This window comes from Podarcis melisellensis, assembly GCF_964234715.1.
Source record: "Podarcis melisellensis genome assembly, chromosome: 16".
Taxonomy (NCBI): domain Eukaryota; kingdom Metazoa; phylum Chordata; class Lepidosauria; order Squamata; family Lacertidae; genus Podarcis; species Podarcis melisellensis.
The window spans coordinates 9,187,884-9,207,796 of NC_138533.1; the positions used below are offsets into that span (position 1 = coordinate 9,187,884).

General features: G+C 46.9%; 1 protein-coding gene and 1 long non-coding RNA gene across 2 annotated transcripts in view; one reads left to right on the forward strand and one right to left on the reverse strand.

Annotated features, from left to right (window-relative positions):
* The window catches only part of LOC309358758, a 141,686-nt gene that overhangs the window by 57,945 nt on the left and 63,828 nt on the right, over positions 1-19,913 (forward strand). The window lies entirely within an intron of this gene.
* KCNN3 (potassium calcium-activated channel subfamily N member 3) overlaps positions 1-19,913 on the reverse strand; it is a 96,347-nt gene that overhangs the window by 49,069 nt on the left and 27,365 nt on the right. The window contains exon 3 of the mRNA XM_081891486.1: positions 1,026-1,444. Coding sequence (XP_081747612.1) covers positions 1,026-1,444 — 419 coding nt within the window. The remainder of the gene's footprint in view (positions 1-1,025; positions 1,445-19,913) is intronic.

The following is a 19,913-nucleotide window of genomic DNA, read 5'->3' on the forward strand; positions in this document are numbered from 1 at the left end:
GTTGTACTGGAGCTCTATATAAGCAGGCTGACTGAGCACTTCAGCTCAGTTCTGTTCTGGCCTCTGAATAAACAAGAGCTGTTTGAAGAATCGCTGTGTTGTCTGATATGTTCACCCACAACTTAACAGAAGGGAATAGGGAACTCTCAGCGCCCTTAACAAATGGCAGTTCCCAAAAATCCTTGTGGGGAAACAATGGCTGTCAACGTGCTTGAACTGTATGGTGCAGAATGGCCCAGGTTGCAGAGGAATGATTTGCTCTCATTCCTGAGCCCACCAACATCCATCTTTTAGTTCATAGAAGAACCTCTCCCCTCCCCACACAAATATAGGCCCTTGGCTCCCAGGTGCCTATGGCAGGAGTGGTCGCACCTATAGGCCTCCAGATTTCACTGGACTCCGACTCCCATCAGCCCCAGAGAGCACAGACAATAGACGGGGTGATGAGAGTTGTAGTTCAATGAATATTCTTGGATCCCAACTCCCATAGTCCCAGACAACACGGCCAATAGACAGGGGTGATGGGAGTTGTAGTTCAATGAATATCCCTGGGTCCCAACTCCCATAGTCCCAGACAACACGGCCAATAGACAGGGGTGATGGGAGTTGTAGTTCATGGAATATTCCTGGGTCCCAATTCCCATAAGTCCCAGACAGCACGGCCAATAGACAGGGATGATGGGAGTTGTAGTTCAATGAATATTCCTGGATCCCAACTCCCATCTGCCTATAGACAGGGATGATGGGAGTTGTAGTACAACGAATATTCCTGGATCCCAGGTCCCATCAGCCCCAAGCAGCACGGCCAATAGACCGGGATGATGGGAGTTGTAGTACAACAAATATTCCTGGATCCCAACTCCCATAAGTCCCAGACAGCACGGCCAATAGACAGGGACGATGGGAGTTGTAGTACAACGAATATTCCTGGATCCCAACTCCCATCAGCCCCCAGCTGGACACACACAAGAGGCACCTCCCTACGGCACGTCCCCTGCGTCTCCGTGCGCGACTCGCGAGCTCACCTCTCACACACACGCACCGTCCAGGCAGCAATGATCCACAGGGAGATGCTGAAGACCAGGAGGACAGTCCCGGGGCAGATGGTCATGAGGGTCTTCATGACGAAGCGGGTGTTGAAGTTGATCTTGTTGAGGGCCCCGATACTGCGGGACGAAGCGTCCGTGAAGAGTTTGCTGTGCAAGAGCATGACCCGGGCGATCAAGTAGAGACGCAGGAACATGGGGATGGAGAGGATAATGTCCACGTCCGCCTCCGCCCGCGAAGGCGTGTAGGAGAAGGCCAGCCGGGCCGTCCAAAAAAACTTGTACTCCCCGGGGATGGGGTGAATGGCGCACACCAGCATCTCTAGGCTGATGTAGAGGATACGTTCGTAGGTCATGGCGATCCGCCAGTCGTCGGCACCATTGTCAATCACGAAGAGCTGGCGGGGGTAGGGAGGGAAGGGAGAAAACGGCAAGGGTTAGAAGAGATGGGGCTGGCAGCAGAATGTCGTCACAGTGTAAGGCATTCCTGTAAAAGGATGTCTGCCCGTCACCCAGCCGTGCCCCACTCCACGATACTCCATTCCGTCCTGCCCCAGTTTCTCCCCAGCAGATGCTTAGCAGTCAATGGACATTGAGAATGATGAATCCTCGCTGAGTTAAGGATTTTTTTTCACGAAAAGTTTTTTCCTCTCTCTCTCTCTCTCTCTGGTTCTTCTGGGGATTCCCTCAAGATGTGCCAACACCTCCCTTTTGTGAGTGGATAGGTTCAAGCAGTGGTGTTTTTTTCTGGGGGGGTGTATGCAGGGGTAAGCATTCCCCTCTAAACATTTGGGAATCTTTGTACTTTTGTCCATTTGCTGTATTTATTTCTCCCAATTTGAACTATAAAATGGTGATTTTCTTGAGTCAAAATGAGAATATCCCTAAACATTTTTTAAGGAAAAAAGCACTGGGGTCAAGCATAAGTGACCTTAACTTAGGGCTATACTGGATAATTATTGTTATTGTTATTTACACCATTTCTATACTGCCCCACATATACATATATATACATTCATATATATATGTATATATGTGGGTGGGTGTAGGTGTGTATGTATATATGTATGTATGTATGTATGTATGTATATGTATATATGCACACACAAACACACACACAGAGCTTTTTTTTCTTTAAAAATGTTTAGCAGTACTCTCATTTTCCTACTCATATTGAAATACTGCCCCTCAATGAGGCCAAACTTAGATTCACAAAAAGTTTAGGGGCATGTGTACCCCCAGAAAAAAGCAGTGTGTGTGTGTGTGTGTGTGTGTGTGTGTGTGTGTGTAATTCTAAGCAATGTACCGACTAAAGCAACAATAGACAACTGAAACAACAAGTATTAAAAGTTGCACAGTTAGCTTATAAAAATGTTACATTAATACAAAATTACTAATAAATATAAACCAATATTCAGTTATTGACTTTGGACACACCTTCCCTTTCGGCCTTCTGGCTGTCACTCATAGTCCACCCCCCTATCTACCGCCCTCACTCGCTCTCCACAGAACCCTCAAGACTGCCCATAGCTGTGTCCCATTCATCAGGCAGCCGCACAGTCCACACCCAGTCTTAAGTACAGTACCAAAGTTTGGCGTGTTTCCTAGAGGATACTGAAGAAAAGAAAGAAAAGAAAAGACACCCTTTCCAACTCACAGTTCTCTCTCCGGCCTCTGCCCCCTTCTTCTTCACCTCAATAGTCTCTACTTGTCCATTTCCTGGAGACATCGGCCAGAGGACCAGTGTGAGAAACAGGATGTAGGGCCAGAGACAGCCGGGACTTGATTCAAGTAGGCTCTTAGGCAACCTTTGTCCCCACAGAGCAGGGAGGTTGCCCGCTGGCCAATAAGGTGGAGATCTTCCATTGTGTGTATAGGAAACCAATGCTTAATCAAAACCTGCATTTCTCACAGATAATCACATTAATACACCTGCAGGAAACATTCCCCATTGGAGAGGGGGGGAGTCAGATTTCCTGCAGGTATATTAATGGGATTGTGTGTGAGAAATGCAGACTATTATTTCCACCCTCCACCACCGATCGTGACCAAGAGCAGCGTCTGGGCTCCCCCCCTTGGAAAGTTTTCATGCCTGCCTATCTGCAAGTCAGCTGTAGTCTATTTAAAGGGAGCCAGGGGCCTTGGGCCAACCGCCAGCCAGCAACTCGGCCCTTCCTGCCTGGGGCTCCATTACATACACACAGAAACCCACAGAGGGGGGAAATGCCATTGATCTCTCTTGACATCCGCCCTCCCTCTGCCCCAAACAACAACAGAATGGATCTATTTCTCGGAGACGGGCTCTCTCCTACCCCACCCAACAACATGTGAGCGTTGCCACCGGGTTTCCATGGCAACCCCATCCTAAGTCCAGAGGTACCTAATTAGTCTTCCCAGATGCTAAGTTGGCAGCAGGGGAAGAGAGAGCAGAGTGGAAGGCCACATCTACAACATTCATTTAAAGCACTATGATACCTCTTTAAAGACTCGTGGCTTCCCCCAAAGGATTCTGGGAGCTGTAGTTTAAGGGTGCCAAGAAATGTTTAGGGACCCCCCCCCCCGCTCCGTTCCTCTCCTAAAGCTATAGTCCCCAGAGAGGTTAAATCATAGATCTTCTCTTCATCCCAGATAACTCTGGGAATTAGGACTCTCCTAATCTGAATGAGAGGGAGATGGGTGGCGCTGTGGGTTAAACCACAGAGCCTAGGACTTGCCGATCAGAAGGTCGGTGGTTCGAATCCCCACGACGGGGTGAGTTCCCATTGCTCGGTCCCTGCTCCTGCCAACCTAGCAGTTCGAAAGCACGTCAAAGTGCAAGTAGATAAATAGGTACTGCTCCAGCGGGAAGGTAAACGGCGTTTCTGTGTGCTGCTCTGGTTCACCAGAAGCGGTTTAGTCATGCTGGCCACATGACCCGGAAGCTCCCTCGGCCACTAAAGCGAGATGAGCACCGCAACCCCAGAGTCGGCCACGACTGGACCTAATGGTCAGGAGTCCCTTTACCTTTTTTAACCTGAATGAACGCCAACTCCCAGAATTCTCTGGGGGCAGCCATGGCTGTTAAGGGTGCGGAAAGTTGTCAGGAGGCCCCAATAGGCCCCATCACAGAGCTATCGCTTCCATAATTGTTTAACAATTAGTCCCTCTTCACAGAGAACTCTGGGAAATGTAGTTCTAGTAATAATAATAATAATAATAATAATAATAATAATAATAATAATAATTTATTATTTGTACCCCGCCCATCTGGCTGGGTTTCCCCAGCCACTCTGGGCGGCTTCCAACAAAGATGAAAAATACACAAAAATGTCACATATTAAAAACCTTCCTGAACAGGGCTGCCTTCAGATGTCTTCTGAATGTCAGGTAGTTGTTTATCACTTTGACATCTGGTGGGAGGGCGTTCCACAGGGCGGGCACCACTACCGAGAAGGCCCTCTGCCTGGTTCCCTGTAACTTGGCCTCTCGCAGTGAGGGAACCGCCAGAAGGCCCTTGGAGCTAGACCTCAGCGTCTGGGCAGAACGATGGGGGAGGAGATGCTCCTTCAGATATACTGGGCCAAAGCCGTTTAGGGCTTTAAAAGGTCAGCACCAACACTTTGAATTGTGCTCGGAAACGTTCTAGGAGAGGAACGGGGCTTTTCTAATGACTCTCTGCAAGCGTAATGAAAGGCAGCTTCTTTACAGGAGCATCACAGTGCTTTTAAAGTGTATGGAGCAAATGTTGAATTATACATATTTTCTGGTTAGGTTAAAAGTTGCCTTCCAGGAAGGCCAGGTAGAGCTAGGCCCTCTCTCAAGGGTCGGAGCTGTGAGCTGCCTTCCACCCCACCAGTCACTACTGGCTCAAACTAAACAAGGGAGTCTCCGGACCTCAAATTCAGACTCATACAACAATAAATCTTTTTTTAGAACTTTCTGGACTCCTTTACGCTTGTTTATGAAAAGACTACCTAAGACATCTAGCTGCTGGAGATGTCACAGGGGTAATGCTTCTCTAAAACATATGTTTTTGCAATGTCCCATATTGTTAAATGTTTGACGGAAGGTAATAGAGACGATCAGCACGACCTGTACGGAATAATCTTAAATTTGTGAGGAAAACATCCTTTCAAATTATACACCCAAGACATGGAAGCTAAACAAAGGGACAATATGAATGAACTCTCCTTACTACGGCAAAAAGACAGGTATTGACGAACAGGGGAAATAAAAAACGCAGCTCCCTTGTACAAATGGATTGAAGGTATGTACAAATTCACTACACATGAACAAGTTGCGGACAAACGTAGACTTTCCATGGACAAAGTCAGAGATAAATACCGTATTAGGTTAAGGTCTGCTTAACTATGATAACATTTCTTTTGGTAATGTATATATTCACCTTTCTCTGTGTGGGTTAAGTTAAGATTTACCTGTGAAAAAGGACTTTGTATTACACCACTCTTTCCCCTCCCCACTCCATATTTGTTTAGATTAAAGGTAAAGGTAAAGGGACCCCTGACCATTAGCTCCAGTCATGACCGACTCTGGGGTTGAGGCGCTCATCTTGCTTTATTGGCCGAGGGAGCCGGTGTACAGCTTCTGGGTCATGTGGCCAGCATGACTAAGCCGCTTCTGGCGAACCAGAGCAGCGCACAGAAACGCCGTTTACCTTCCCGCCAGAGTGGTACCTATTTATCTACTTGCACTTTGACGTGCTTTCGAACTGCTAGGTTGGCAGGATTTGTTTAGATTAGTTTGGTTTTATATTTTATGGGGTTTTTTTTGAAAATCTTCTTAAGGGGGGAAGGTGATAATAAACAACAACAACAACACAGAGGAGAGGAGGGACTACCAAATGCATCTTACTCAATATCACCCACCTGCCCCCAAAGCATAATGGAAGCCAATCAAATCAAGGACAATTGGGCATCCTATGCCCACGCCAACAACCTTTCCCCTCCTCTCTCGTTGCATAAATAAAGCAGCATAAATAAATACACACCACACTCCATGCCAGAAGCTTAAATGCCTGGCTTTCCCAACCACAAACACTCCCTTTTTAAGTCTCTCTTGGGGCTGTGGTGGGATTGCATTGCAATTCAGAGAGGAAACCCATTTGGAATTGCCCAGAGTGAAATGCTAATTAATGAAAGAGCCGAGGGGGGGTGTGTGCTCTCATGCATGGCAAGGATTCCCTTGCATGTTAAAGGAGCTTTAACTCAGGCAGGTGTTAACTCCAGAATCCGCCACTCATTGCCAGGGACAGCTCACCCCAAAAATATTTGCCGCTAAGTAGCAGCTACTGAAAATGACAAGTAGAGAGAACACTATCACACTCAGGTCAACAGGATGCTGGACTAGACGGGCCTCTGGCCTGACATTATCAAGGAGATATCACAGAATTGTAGAGTCAGACGGAACCAAAAGGGTCACCTAGTCCAACCCCCAGAAATGCAGGAATCTTTTGCCCAACACCTGATCCAGCAGGGCTCTTTCAATGTTCTTAACGTTTGAATTTGAATTTATTACGGTCCCAGACCAGACTCACATACCATACTAAACAAGTCAGAAACGCAATAAAATTAAGTTTTAAGTTATCAATCAATATAACGATAAACAATACAGTTATGGCAGCAGTTAAAATATGGTTTAAAGTCTTAATCTCTACAATATTCTCTGTAATTTGCTTCTAAGACCTTAGTCTTTATAACAGCACAGCTTGTTCTCTAATGTTTATACTAAATCTAATGGGTGGGAGGGGAGGGTCCTGATCCCACACACTTTACATGCAGCGCTGAAGTAGGGGGCACCCAACAAATAGTTCTGGGGTTTAACTTCAGTTTCAGCTTTGGCCCAAATTAAAACCTGCATCCTCTGACTGAGGCTCAGGGCTCCTATTTTTGCCCCCCCCCCCTTCTGCTAGGAGCCAAAACTAAACCCAGACTAACCCTACCTTATCACAAACAAACCCAGTCACCAAACCACCCACTTGACTTTTATTCATTTATCGTGGTACCTCCGTTTACAAACAGTCCTGTTTACAAACTATTCGGTTTAGGAACACCGCAAAACTGGAAAGTAGTGTCCCAGTTTGCAAAATTTACTTTGGTCTACGAACGGAAGCCGAACAGTGGAAGGGCACGGGCGGTGGGAGGCCTCGTTAGGGAAAGTGTGTCTCGGTTTAAGAACGGATTTGGTTTAAGAACGGACTTCAGGAACAGATTAAGTTCTTAAACCAAGGTTTTATTTCATAAAATTAATATGCCACTTGATTGTGTGTGTTGTTTTTTATTAAAAAAAAAACCAAAGTGGTATACAATCAATGTTGTACAATGAAATGATCTGTAAACATTTAAAAACAACAATTGAAAACCCTTTTTAAAAGTTAAAGTCAACGATGAGCTAAAAACCAGATGAAAACCTCTATCTCCATGCTCTATGTGTCTGGATGGGCTTTTGCTATTTTATTTTTTTTAATGCTTTTAGTAGGTGCCAGAAAGAATACGGCCTGGTGTCAACAGGCAGGGAGTTCCAAAGTGCAGGTGGAGCCACACTAAAAGATCAACTGCTTACAAACGTGGAACGCATCCCTTGCATGAGCAAAACGGGACTTTGGAGAAACAAAAGGCTGTATTTTTCTCCTAAGCTTTTGTGAGATTAAGCTCAGCCTAACGACGAAGTAATTTTGTATTGTTATGTATTTTGTGTTTTTGTATTGTGATTTTAGTGATGTATGGAAGTGAGAGCTGGACCATAAAGAAGGCTGATCGCCGAAGAATGGATGCTTTTGAATTCTGGTGCTGGAGGAGACTCTGGAGAGTCCCGTGGACTGCAAGAAGATCCAACCTCTCCATTCCTAAGGAAATCAGCCCTGAGTGCTCACTGGAAGGACAGATCCGGAAGCTGAGGCTCCAAGACTTTGGCCACCTCATGAGAAGAGAAGACTCCCTGGAAAAGACCCTGATGTTGGGAAAGATGGAGGGCACAAGGAGAAGGGGACGACAGAGGACGAGATGGTGGGACAGTGTTCTCAAAGCTACCAGCATGAGTTTGACCAAATTGCGGGAGGCAGTGGAAGACAGAAGTGCCTGGCGTGCTCTGGTCCAGGGGGTCACGAAGAGTTGGACACGACTAAACAACAACAACAACATAGTGATTTTACGTTGTGAACTGCCCTGAGACCTGTGGGTATACAAATTTAATCAGCAGCAGCAGCAGCAACAACGCCAGTTCTGCAGTTTGGAGGGGTCCAGCAAGCATAGATGGGGTTAGGCAACCTTGCAGACTTTTAATGACCCACCTCCTTTCCAAAGCTAATCCTTGGCTTTGTGCAAAGCCCAGAGTCTGGAAGCACACAGCCTCCTAGCCCAGCCCTTGAAGACAGATAAAAGTAACTGTCTGAGCAGGATTCACGGAAGTTGGCAAAGAAGACAAGATGAAATTGCTTCTCGCAGTGGACATCTGTCACCAGAAAGTTCCCTAGAGCAAACTAACACATCTTAAAAGGTAGCACAGTTCACATGTAGGAAGCTGCCTTATAATTTCCGTAGACCCTTGGGCCCACCTAGCTTCCCCCCCAATATAATCTTTATTAGTTTTATAAATTTCATATTACATATACATATTCTATTACATTTTACATTTGTACTTGCTCCTAAGAGCTGACTTCCCTCCTTCCTTCTGCTGACTTCTTTATATCGCCTCTAAGTTTTTCACATTGTCTTTATCCATTTAATATATTGTTATTCTCCTTCCACATTTGTCCATAAAATGTCTGTAGATGAATAAATCCTTCTATGTATACAATTCTTATTGTCTATCTATATATCATTTGAAACTATTGTTTATTTTGATCGCATTGTACATTTTACTTCTTATTGTTGTTCCAGTACAGTGGTACCTCGGGTTAAGTACTTGATCCGTTTCGGAGGTCCGTTCTTAACCTGAAACTGTTCTTAACCTGAAGCACCACTTTAGCTAATGGGGCCTCCAGCTGCTGCCGCGCTGCCAGAACACGATTTCTGTTCTTATCCTGAAGCAAAGTTCTTAACCTGAAGCACTATTTCTAGGTTAGCGGAGTCTGTAGCCTGAAGCGTATGTAACCCAAGGTACCACTGAATTTCTGAGTATTCCATTACCTTCTGTTGCCAATCTTACACTTCCTTGGCCCACCTAGCTTAGTGTTGTCTATACAGTGGTTCCTCGGGTTACATACGCTTCAGGTTACATACACTTCAGTTTACAGACTCCGCTAACCCAGAAATAGTGCTTCAGGTTAAGAACTTTGCTTCAGGATGAGAACAGAAATCATGCTCCGGTGGCGTGGCTGCGGCAAGAGGCCCCATTAGCTAAAGTGGTGCTTCAGGTTAAGAACGGACCTCTGGAACGAATTAAGTGCTTAACCCGAGGTACCACTGTACTGACAGGAAGAGGCTCCTCATCATTTCAGGCAGGGGACATTCCCAGACGTCCCTGGAGATGCCTGGGGATTGAACCCTGAGCCTTCTGCATGCTAGGCAGATCCTCTACCACTGAGCTATACCCATTCTGCAACAATAAAAAGATCTGGAGGAGGGAAAACTCGTTTGCAGGTGGGGAGAAACCAAATGAGCACAGAATGCTAAATGCTGGGGAGGTCAGGAGTGGAAAACCAGGGAGAGGAGGAACAGAGCTGCTGAACAGAACGCAGCAACATTTTGCTGCAGGCTTGTAAATACACAACCATTCATTCCCCCCTCCCGGCCTTCCCATATTTCCTCCACCAATTTTCTATGCCAACCCGCAATAATTTCAGGTTCGGGAACACGAGCTGCATCGCGACGCCATGGGCGTTTTTGCAGAGTGCCAGAATTCAATCACATGTCTGATTTGGAACAAAGCTCTCTTGCCTCGTCTCCCCCAGAGGCCTGACCTTTACCTGAGACACATCAATAACATCTGCATCACCTGGAGCCAAGCAGGGAGGAGCCCCTGGGGAGAAATTCCACCTGCATTTCGGCAACCTCCACACCATCCACCAAAGCCTGGACCAGTCTACAAAGCAGGTTCCTTTTTGGATAGTACAGAGCATTGATGCAATGGCCGTATAAAGACATTAAAAAATATATAATCAGTGTTCACACATTATCTACAGCAGACAGAAGCTCAAGTGATCTACGCCAGATCAGCAAGAAGGTCTTCCGAATTCCAAACGTCTAACCCAGTGTTTCCCAAACTTGGGTCTCCAGCTTTTTTTTCAGACTACAATTCCCATCATCCCTGACCACTGGTCTTGCTAGCTAGGGATGATGGGAGTTGTAGTCCAAAAACAGCTTGGAACCCATAGAAATAGAAGTTACTTTCTGAAAATACTACTATACAATAAAGGTAGTAGAATGTTTTTTTTATTTAAAAATCCCCCTCACTCACCAAAAAGCAAATCCGAAAACTTTACAAAGAGGCTCAGGCATGCCTCTTTCTGTGCGGGAGCTAAACACCAGGCACTGTTTTAAGAAACTCGTGTTACAAAGGTATGGCATGTCTACTCAGAAGTCTCTTAATGGGGCCTATTCCCAGGTACGGAGGTACAGGATGGCAACCTAGGCTTTGATTGGCACTGGGGGGGGGGGGAACGGGGCTCTTGTGCTGTATAAAAAGGTAAAGGGACCCCTGACCATTAGGCCCAATCGTGGCCGACTCTGGGGTTGCAGTGCTCATCTCGCTTTCTTGGCCGAGGGAACCGGCATACAGCTTCCGGGTCATGTGGCCAGCATGACTAAGCCGCTTCTGGCGAACCAGAGCAGCGCACGGAAACGCCATTTACCTTCCCGCTGGGGCAGTACCTATTTATCTACTTGCACTTTGATGTGCTTTTGAACTGCTAGGTTGGCAGGAGCAAGGACCAAGAAATGGGAGCTCACCCCGTCGTGGGGATTCGAACCGCCGACCTTTTGATCGGCAAGTCCTAGGCTCTGTGGTTTAACCCACAGCGCCACTTGTGCTGTATAGCAGGCAGAAATTCAACAGGTTAAGTCTCTTCTGGTACAATTATAGGAAGGCGCACCAGGATCCTCCTGTTTAACGCTCTGTTGGTTTTGCTGGGTATTTTCCTTGTATTCCTTTCTATTCCATAAAGACAGTTAAAAAATTTGCCAGCCAGCATTGAGTTATGCCTTTTCATTTGTGGCTATGCATATTATAGCTGGCTGTAGTAATTCAAAATGATTCCTGGATTCGGGGGGGAGGGGTGTTTTCTAACCTACAGCAGCAGCACACCAGTGACAGGTGATATAACAACCAAGATGGAACAGTGCTGAGAAAAGAAGAAAGGGTTTCAAACATGTTCATTTATGAACAACAACAACAAATGAATAGATTATCTCCCCCCAACAACTTTACGTTCCTCTGCTCTTTTCTGTTCTTTCGGTGGAAGGGCAGCCATTTTGCATTAGAGTCTCACCCCCGGCCTGATCTAGAAGGGCTCTTCTTATCTTTGTATGTTCTCTTGAGAGCAGTACATGTGAAAAGGATCTAGGAGTCTTGGTTGACCACAAACTTGACATGAGCCAAGAGTGTGACGCGGCAGCTAAAAAAGCCAATGCAATTCTGGGCTGCATCAATAGGAGTATAGCATCTAGATCAAGGGAAGTAATAGTGCCACTGTATTCTGCTCTGGTCAGACCTCACCTGGAGTACTGTGTCCAATTCTGGGCACCACAGTTCAAGAAGGACACTGACAAACTGGAACGTGTCCAGAGGAGGGCAACCAAAATGGTCAAAGGCCTGGAAACGATGCCTTATGAGGAACGGCTAAGGGAGCTGGGCATGTTTAGCCTGGAGAAGAGGAGGTGAAGGGGTGATATGATAGCCATGTTCAAATATATAAAAGGATGTCACATAGAGGAGGGAGAAAGGTTGTTTTCTGCTGCTCCAGAGAAGCGGACACAGAGCAATGGTTCCAAACAACAAGAAAGAAGATTCCACCTAAACATTAGGAAGAACTTCCTGACAGTAAGAGCTGTTTGACAGTGGAATTTGCTGCCAAGGAGTGTGGTGGAGTCTCCTTTGGAGGTCTTTAAGCAGAGGCTTGACAACCATATGTCAGGAGTGCTCTGATGGTGTTTCCTGCTTGGCAGGGGGTTGAACTCGATGGCCCTTGTGGTCTCTTCCAACTCTATGATTCTATGATTCTGACTGCCCACAGTTCTTCCCCCAGCATCCACTATTCAGAGGTAGACTGCCTCTGAATGGGAAGGCTCCATTCAGAATTCACTCTGGAATTCACCCCTGCAAGATAAATAATGGCGAACAAGTTGGATAGCTTTGGAGAAGATGACATGAGTTTATGGAAGAAGAGACTATGTTCTCCCCCAGCATGCCTCTGAATAGCAGCAGCTGGGAATTGAAGGGAGAGTTGCTGTTGCACTTGGATCTTGTCCGTTGTTGTTATTGATGATTTTGATGTTGATGTCCCAGGGCAGGTTACAACAATTAGATGGATATTACATAGCTCAGAAAAAGGACAACAAAATGATCAAGGGGATGAAACAGCTGCCCTATGAGGAAAGATTGCAGCACTTGGAATTTCTTAGTTTTAGATAGAAAATCTGAGAGAGAGGCGACACAAAAGCAATTTATGCTAATATGCATGGCGTCGAGAAAGGGGATGGGTTTTCTCCCTCTTTCATAACCCTGGAACATGGGAAAATTCCTTCCAGTAGCACCTTAGAAACCAACCAAGTTTGTTATTGGTATGAGCTTCTTCAGATAAAGCTCATACAGTACCAATAACAAACTTAGCTGGTCTCTAAGGTGGGATGCGGGTGGCGCTGTGGGTTAAACCACAGAGCCTAGGACTTGCCGATCAGAAGGTTGGCAGTTCGAATCCCTGCAATGGGGTGAGCTCCTGTTGCTCGGTCCCTGCTCCTGCCAACCTAGCAGTTCGAAAGCACAAAGTGCTTGTAGATAAATAGGTACCACTCCGGCGGGAAGGTAAACGCCATTTCCATGCGCTGCTCTGGTTCTCCAGAAGCGGCTTAGTCATGCTGGCCACATGACCTGGAAGCTGTACGCCGGCTCCCTCGGCCAATAAAGCAAGATGAGCGCCGCAACCCCAGAGTCGGCCACGACTGGACCTAATCGTCAGGGGTCCCTTTACCTTTTAAGGTGCTACTGGAAGGATTTTTTTGTTTGTTTGTTTCAAGTACGGCAGACCAACACAGCTACCTACCCGTAACTAGAACATGGGGACACCCAATGAACGCTGGGAGATTCAGGACAGATGAAAAGAAGTCCTTCTTCACACAAGGCATAGTTGAACTATGGAACTCCCCGCCACAAGAGGCAGGGATGGCCACCAACTTGGACGGCTTTAAAAGGGAACTAGGCAAATACGCAGAGAAGGCTATTAATGCCTGCTAGCCACAAAGGCTAGGATCTCCCTACGTTCTCCCTCCACAGTCAGAGGCAGTAATGTTTCCCAGCTGCTGGGAAACACAGATGGGGCAAGTAGCTCCTGAACCCGGGTCCTGCTTGTGGGCTTCCTGTTGAGGCATTGGGTTGACCATTGGGAGAACAGGATGCTGGACAAGATGGGCCTTTGACGGTCAAAGTTTGACCTGATCTTTCTGGGCCATGGGTAGGCAAACTAAGGCCCGGGGACCAGATCCAGCCCAATCGCCTTCTAAATCCGGCCCCTGGACGGTCCGGGAATCAGCGTGTTTTTGCATGAGTAGAATGTGTCCTTTTATTTAAAATGCATCTCTGGGTTATTGGTGGGGCATAGGAATTCATGTATTTATATATTTTTTTCAAAATATAGTCCGGCCAGCCACAAGGTCTGAGGGAAAGTGGACCGGCCCCCTGCTGAAAAGGTTTGCTGACCCCCGTTCTGGGCTCTTTTCCTAAAATGCATCCCTGACCAACAGCAGAGCATTCTGCGCTGAAGTCTCTGGGCATCTTTTTCTTAAAAGGAGGAGGAAATTGCCAACAAGGCAAATTCTCCTCCTTTTTCCCTGGCTCCCACCAGTATCAAAAACGCCGTGTCTTGGGTTACGGGGGCCTGAGAAAAACCGGGAAGGGAAGCTGAGCCTAGCAGAGCGGAAGAAAGCAGATGTTTTGCGCAGGGCGAGGAGGTGGGATTAGCACCCTCCGCAGCTGCCGGGTTCATGCTTAGTTACACGAAGCCGATTTCTCTCTGTGTACTCAGGGTGAAAGGGCAGCTGGGAGCGGCTGTGTATTGTCACAGCAGCAGCAGGAGGCCATCTGTGCAATAGCGTGCAAACCATCCCAGCTTCAGGCTCGATCATAGGCTCCTGGCCACACCAGGCTCTGCTAGATGCAGCTGCGTCGTACACCATCTGAACCACTCACAGAATCATAGAGTTGGAAGGGGCCACCAGGGTCATCTAGTCCAACCCCAGGCCATGCAGGAATCTTTTTTGCCCAACATCAGGCTCAAACCCCTGACCCTGAGATTAAGAATCCCATGCTCTTACCGACTGAGCTGTTCCAGGGATGTAAAGTCTCCTACACAACTTCAAGGAAAACTGACATAACTTGAAAGTAATCAGGGGACAAGCAATATATACCATATTTTTCCGTCTATAAGACGCCCCCATGTATAAGACGCCCCCTATTTGGGGGGACTCAGATTTAAGAAAATGGGGAGAGATGGCCCAGAGTATAAGACGCCCCCTAATTTTTTACATTTTGGGGGGGGAAACCTAGTCTTATACACAGAAAAATATGGTATACAGTGGTACCTTGGGTTCCATACGCTTCAGGTTACAGATGCTTCAGGTTACAGACTCTGCTAACCCAGAAATATAACCTTGGGTTAAGAACTTTGCTTCAGGATGAGAACAGAAATCATGCTCCGGCGGCGCGGCAACAGCAGGAGGCCCCATTAGCTAAAGTGGTGCTTCAGGTTAAGAACAGTTTCAGGTTAAGAAGAGACCTTCAGAACGAATTAAGTTCTTAACCCAAGGTACCACTGTATATTACTTTGCCGGACAGTGTTAGGATTTTTATCACTTTTATTAATGATAAAGCTAAAGATTTATCTCCTTCAAATTATATGAGGGTTTGGGTGCCTTGTAGGAAACTGCTCTTTTGACAGATTTTATATATTTTGGTACGTGTTATTCCAAAACTGCTGTTTCTTATACCTCGCCACCCACACCTAGAGCACAGCCGACTTCCCATCCCTGCAGGTAAATCGCCCACGGGGGTCCATCAAAGGAACATGGTTTTATGAGTTGCCCTGACAGCTCATTCAATAATCAAGGCAGCCCCATTCGCAGCAGTGCTAAATAAAGCTGTCCCTCTGCTACGATTGCATGACACACCCTTTTGAGCATGAGGGCCGCATTTCCTCCTGGGCAGCCTTCTGGGGGCCGAGAGGCATATGACAGTGGTGGGTGGTGCCAGAGGGAAAAAAGTGGGCGGAGCAAATAATGCAGGGAGAGACCTACGGTCAGACAAGGAGGTCTCAAGGTCTGTATTTGGCCCCAGGGTGAAGGCTCCCCACGCCTGCTTTCCAGATCCTTTAAGCTGAGGGGATGGAGGACTGCCCCACTGAGACTTTCTGTACACAGATCTATGGTATATACAGTGGTACCTTGGTTCTCAAACTTAATCCGTTCTGGAAGTCTGTTCCAAACCAAAGCTTTCCAAAACCAAGGCGCACTTTCCCATAGAAAGTAATGTAAAATGGATTAATCCGATCCAGACTTTAAAAGCAACCCCTAAAACAGAAATTTAGCATGAATTTTGCTACCTCTATTGCTGTTCTAGGGACGCGGGTGGCGCTGTGGGTAAAACCTCAGCACCTAGGACTTGCCGATCGCATGGTAGGCGGTTCAAATCCCCGCGGCAGGGTGCACTCCCGTCGTTCGGTCCCAGCGCCTGCCAACCTAGCAGTTCGAAAGCACCCCCGGGTGCAAGTAGATAAATAGGGACCGCTTACCAGCGGGAAGGTAAACGGGGTTCCGTGTGTGCTGCGCTGGCTCGCCAGATGCAGCTTCGTCATGCTGGCCACGTGACCCGGAAGTGTCTGCGGACAGCGCTGCCTACCAGCCTATAGAGTGAGATGAGCGCACAACCCTAGAGTCTGTCAAGACTGGCCCGTACGGGCAGGGGTACCTTTACCTTTTATTGCTGTTCTGTTAATGGTTCTCTTGGCTTTGCAGCTTTTATCCATTTCTTCACTCGCACAATCAATCAATCAGTAGCTGAACTGGGTTCTACACAGTCACAAAAACAAATTAACCGAAAAAGCCGCAAAAACAAAAGCACCAAATATAAGCTCCAAATATCTAATCAGAAACAGGGGACTCAAATCAGAAATGGAACACTCAAACAGGAAGAGGAACACTCTAATTGGAAGCGGAATACTAAAAATGGAGCCGATTCAGCTTCCGAAAAAAAGTTCGCAAACCGGAACAGTCACTTCCGGGTTTGCTGCGTTCGGGTTCCAAGTTGTTCGAGAACTAAGCTGTTTGGAAACCAAGGTACCACTGCAGAGAGAGAGAAAGACCACCCTAAGTGTCAGAAGCGAGCCAGCAATAAGCCACATGGAGTAAGTGAAGACAACTCTTTATTAGAAGAAACAAGGTCTGCTCAAGAGCGCCTGACCTAATAAGTACAGCAATTTTTCTCGGTAGGTCTTGCCCCTACGATGCAGTTATGGAGGCTGAAGATCCACTGCCCCCTTCCCACAGCTGCCTCAATCTACTCCTTCCCCGGTCCTTCACAAGCAATCTGAGACTATGCTGGCACACCTGCCTTTGCTCCTCCCACTTCATACCGCCCCTGGTCCTGGGAGACGGGGTGAGAAACCCATGTTTCTTCGCCAGCCGGACTCATATCTGCCTCTTGGCCTCTCTCCTGCTACTGCTACTGCTTCTGTTTCTATTTCTGTTTCTGGCCTCCTCTCTGCCACAGATTCTCCCTGCTCACTAAACCCTGTTACCTCTTCAGCTTCGGGCAACACCTCCTCCCCGTCTTCTCCCTCTGACCACCTATCGTCATCCCTGTTATGTACTGAAGTTCTCATCCTGGGCCAGCAGGGGGATACTGTAGATAGTTATGCAAATGAAGGAAATGAAGGATCGAAAGTGACATTCAGTGATTGGATAGTTTTAGAAAGTTGCTACAGTTACGTTGTACTGGAGCTCTATATAAGCAGGCTGACTGAGCTCCTCAGTTCAGTTCTGTTCTGGCCTGTGAATAAACAAGAGCTGTTTGAAGAATCGCTGTGTTGTCTGATATGTTCGCCCACAACTTAACAGTCCCACCACCCATCCCCAAGCTCTAAGTCTTCTTCCTTTGGGGGTTCCCTAGCTCGAACATCCCACCTCTCCTCTGCATCCAGCCAGCCCATGGTGTCGAGGGTTAACTCCGCACTCCCACCCCTACAGTCTCCCACTTCTCCATTAGGTCTTAGGACCACTGACAGCTGCCTGACAACGGACAAATGTGCCCCCAATTCCCCCCCACCGACACGGGAGCAGGCTCGCTCCAAATTGATACGGACAGCGCACTCCCAAACAGAACACGTCCCTCTAAAGAGAGCTGCAATCCGTTAACAGGCGTCAGACTAGCCCCGAGGGAAAGCTGGTGGCCGCACTGAAACAGGAGAGGCAGCCAGCATGCCCTTATTGGAAAAACAGGTTTAGAAGGGCACAAGAGCAACTGGTATTCATTCAGAATCATTGCTGCCTCCGGCCATGCAAGCAGAACACAGCCACTGTCATGGTTGGAAGCAGAGGAATGCTGGGAGGAACGAGACGGGAAACCACCAACGCCATCCCAAGACAGACTCCAAAATGGCACCAGGATAGAAGGGAGCGAGGGAAGATCTACGGCAGGAACGAGGAGGAGAAGAAAGATAGGCATCAGAATCTGTTGTCCCTGCGGATCCTGCTTCCAGTTGCCTCCCTCTGCCTTATGGGTGGGCTGGTCCCAGATTAGACTGAAATCCCAGATCTTAGAGATGTTTAGGGAAGCTTTTAATGTTTGATGCATTACTGAATTTTAATATTTTGTTGGAAGCCACGCAGAGTGGCTGGGGAAGCCCAGACAGATGGGCGGGGTATAAATATTATTATTATTATTATTATTATTATTATTATTATTTGATGGTTCTGGAGACCCCATAATTGCAAAATGCAGGCTTTATACCGGATGCGTAACTCCACATCTGGAAATATCCAATTTCTTTCTTTTTTTCTTTCTTAAAAGGATGGTTCTAGACCTCAAGATAGGCGTTTTAAAAATACATGGGCCAAAAGTTGAAATTTCAGAAGCGAGAGCCCCGAGAGAAGTAAAATAATGTATGCCAATGGGCACATGGAAATTTGGATCTATTTATTTATCAAGCAAGCTTTTACTAGATATACAAATTTGGGTTGGGTGGGTGTGCTTAATTTATTTAAAACGTTATATGCTACCTTTCCCAGATTCGTTGGCTTATGTAAAAATGCATTCTAAAAATAAAGCAATCAGCAAGACAAGCACACAGAAAACTCAGCAATGACAACAGCAAAAAGGAGTTCAGCGGACAAAATATCATTAACTCCGAGAAGCCCGAAAGACGTAGGCAAGTGTGCAGGCTCATCACAAACAAATCTCTCAAACACAATTTATTTTTAGTGTCTGACGGGCAGAAACTCAAAATCTGAAGCTTCTCTTGGTATAGAGCAGCAGCGTTCTGAGTTGCTACATCTGTTGAATGCCTACCGGCCACGAAGCAGTTGTATAAGTACAGAAACAGCGGGCCACAATTCTGTGGGAGGGCATGATGAGCCCTCCCTCTCCTTCCAGCCTTGGAGTTGTAAGAAAGGCTGTTGCCTTTGGACATCACAACAAACCATGGTTTTATCAAAATGGGAGCAAGCCCAATTTTCACCCTGGGCTCTTTCTCTTCCCCACCTCACTGCTGGTCTGACCAGGAAAAGTTTCAAGGTTTCCTCTTCCGGCTTTGATTAACTACAGTGTGTCTTGTCACCCAAAGCCGAAAAAAACTGTGGTTTGTCTGAAACAAGCCAACTTCAAACCACAGTTTCAAACAAACCACAGTTTGTTTCAAACAAACCACAGTTTGTTTCAAACAAACCACAGTTAAGATTGCACCCACACCCTAAACTGTGGTTAAACTGTTCAAAAATGGAGGTGAAAAGGGGGCAGGGCATGCACAAGCCCAGTAGAAGCTAGGTTCAACCCCAAAATGACAAACCACAGTTTACCATGACATCACAATGCAGTTGATTTCCCCAGTTGCTTGGGATCCACTTGCAGTTCCATTGCAGGATCAGTCCCCCAAAACTACCTCCCCGGCCCCAAGCCTAGAGCTGGGAAAAGGGGTGGGGGGGTTCTGGAAATCACCCCCAACTTTGTGCTTGATATCTGGAGGTGCAGGGGCAAAACCTCACCCCTTTTGGAGTGCTTTTTTGGCTAAAGTGTGGGGTATAAATGCTATAAATCAGGCATAGGCAAACTCAGCCCTCCAGATGTTTTGGGACTACAACTCCCATCATCCCTAGCTAACAGGACCAGTGGTCAGGGATGATGGGAGTTGTAGTCTCAAAACATCTGGAGGGCCAAATTTGCCTATGCCTGCAATAAATCAACAAAATAACATTGAAATGCACAGAAATAATTGTGATACGCAATAGGGGAAGTCTCTGTGAGATGGGGGTTGCGATGGGGAGTGTGACTTCAAAAATGGGAGTTGCCTGCACCCACCAAACACCTAGCCTGGACCCCAAGACCCCCATGAATGCTTCAGACAGAGAATCAGTTCCATCTGGCAGCGGTTCCCGTTTAACAAGCAAGGAAAACACACACAGCTGAAGGAGTAATTCCTTCTCCCATAGCTTTCCTGGCACGCTGCAGAGCTAA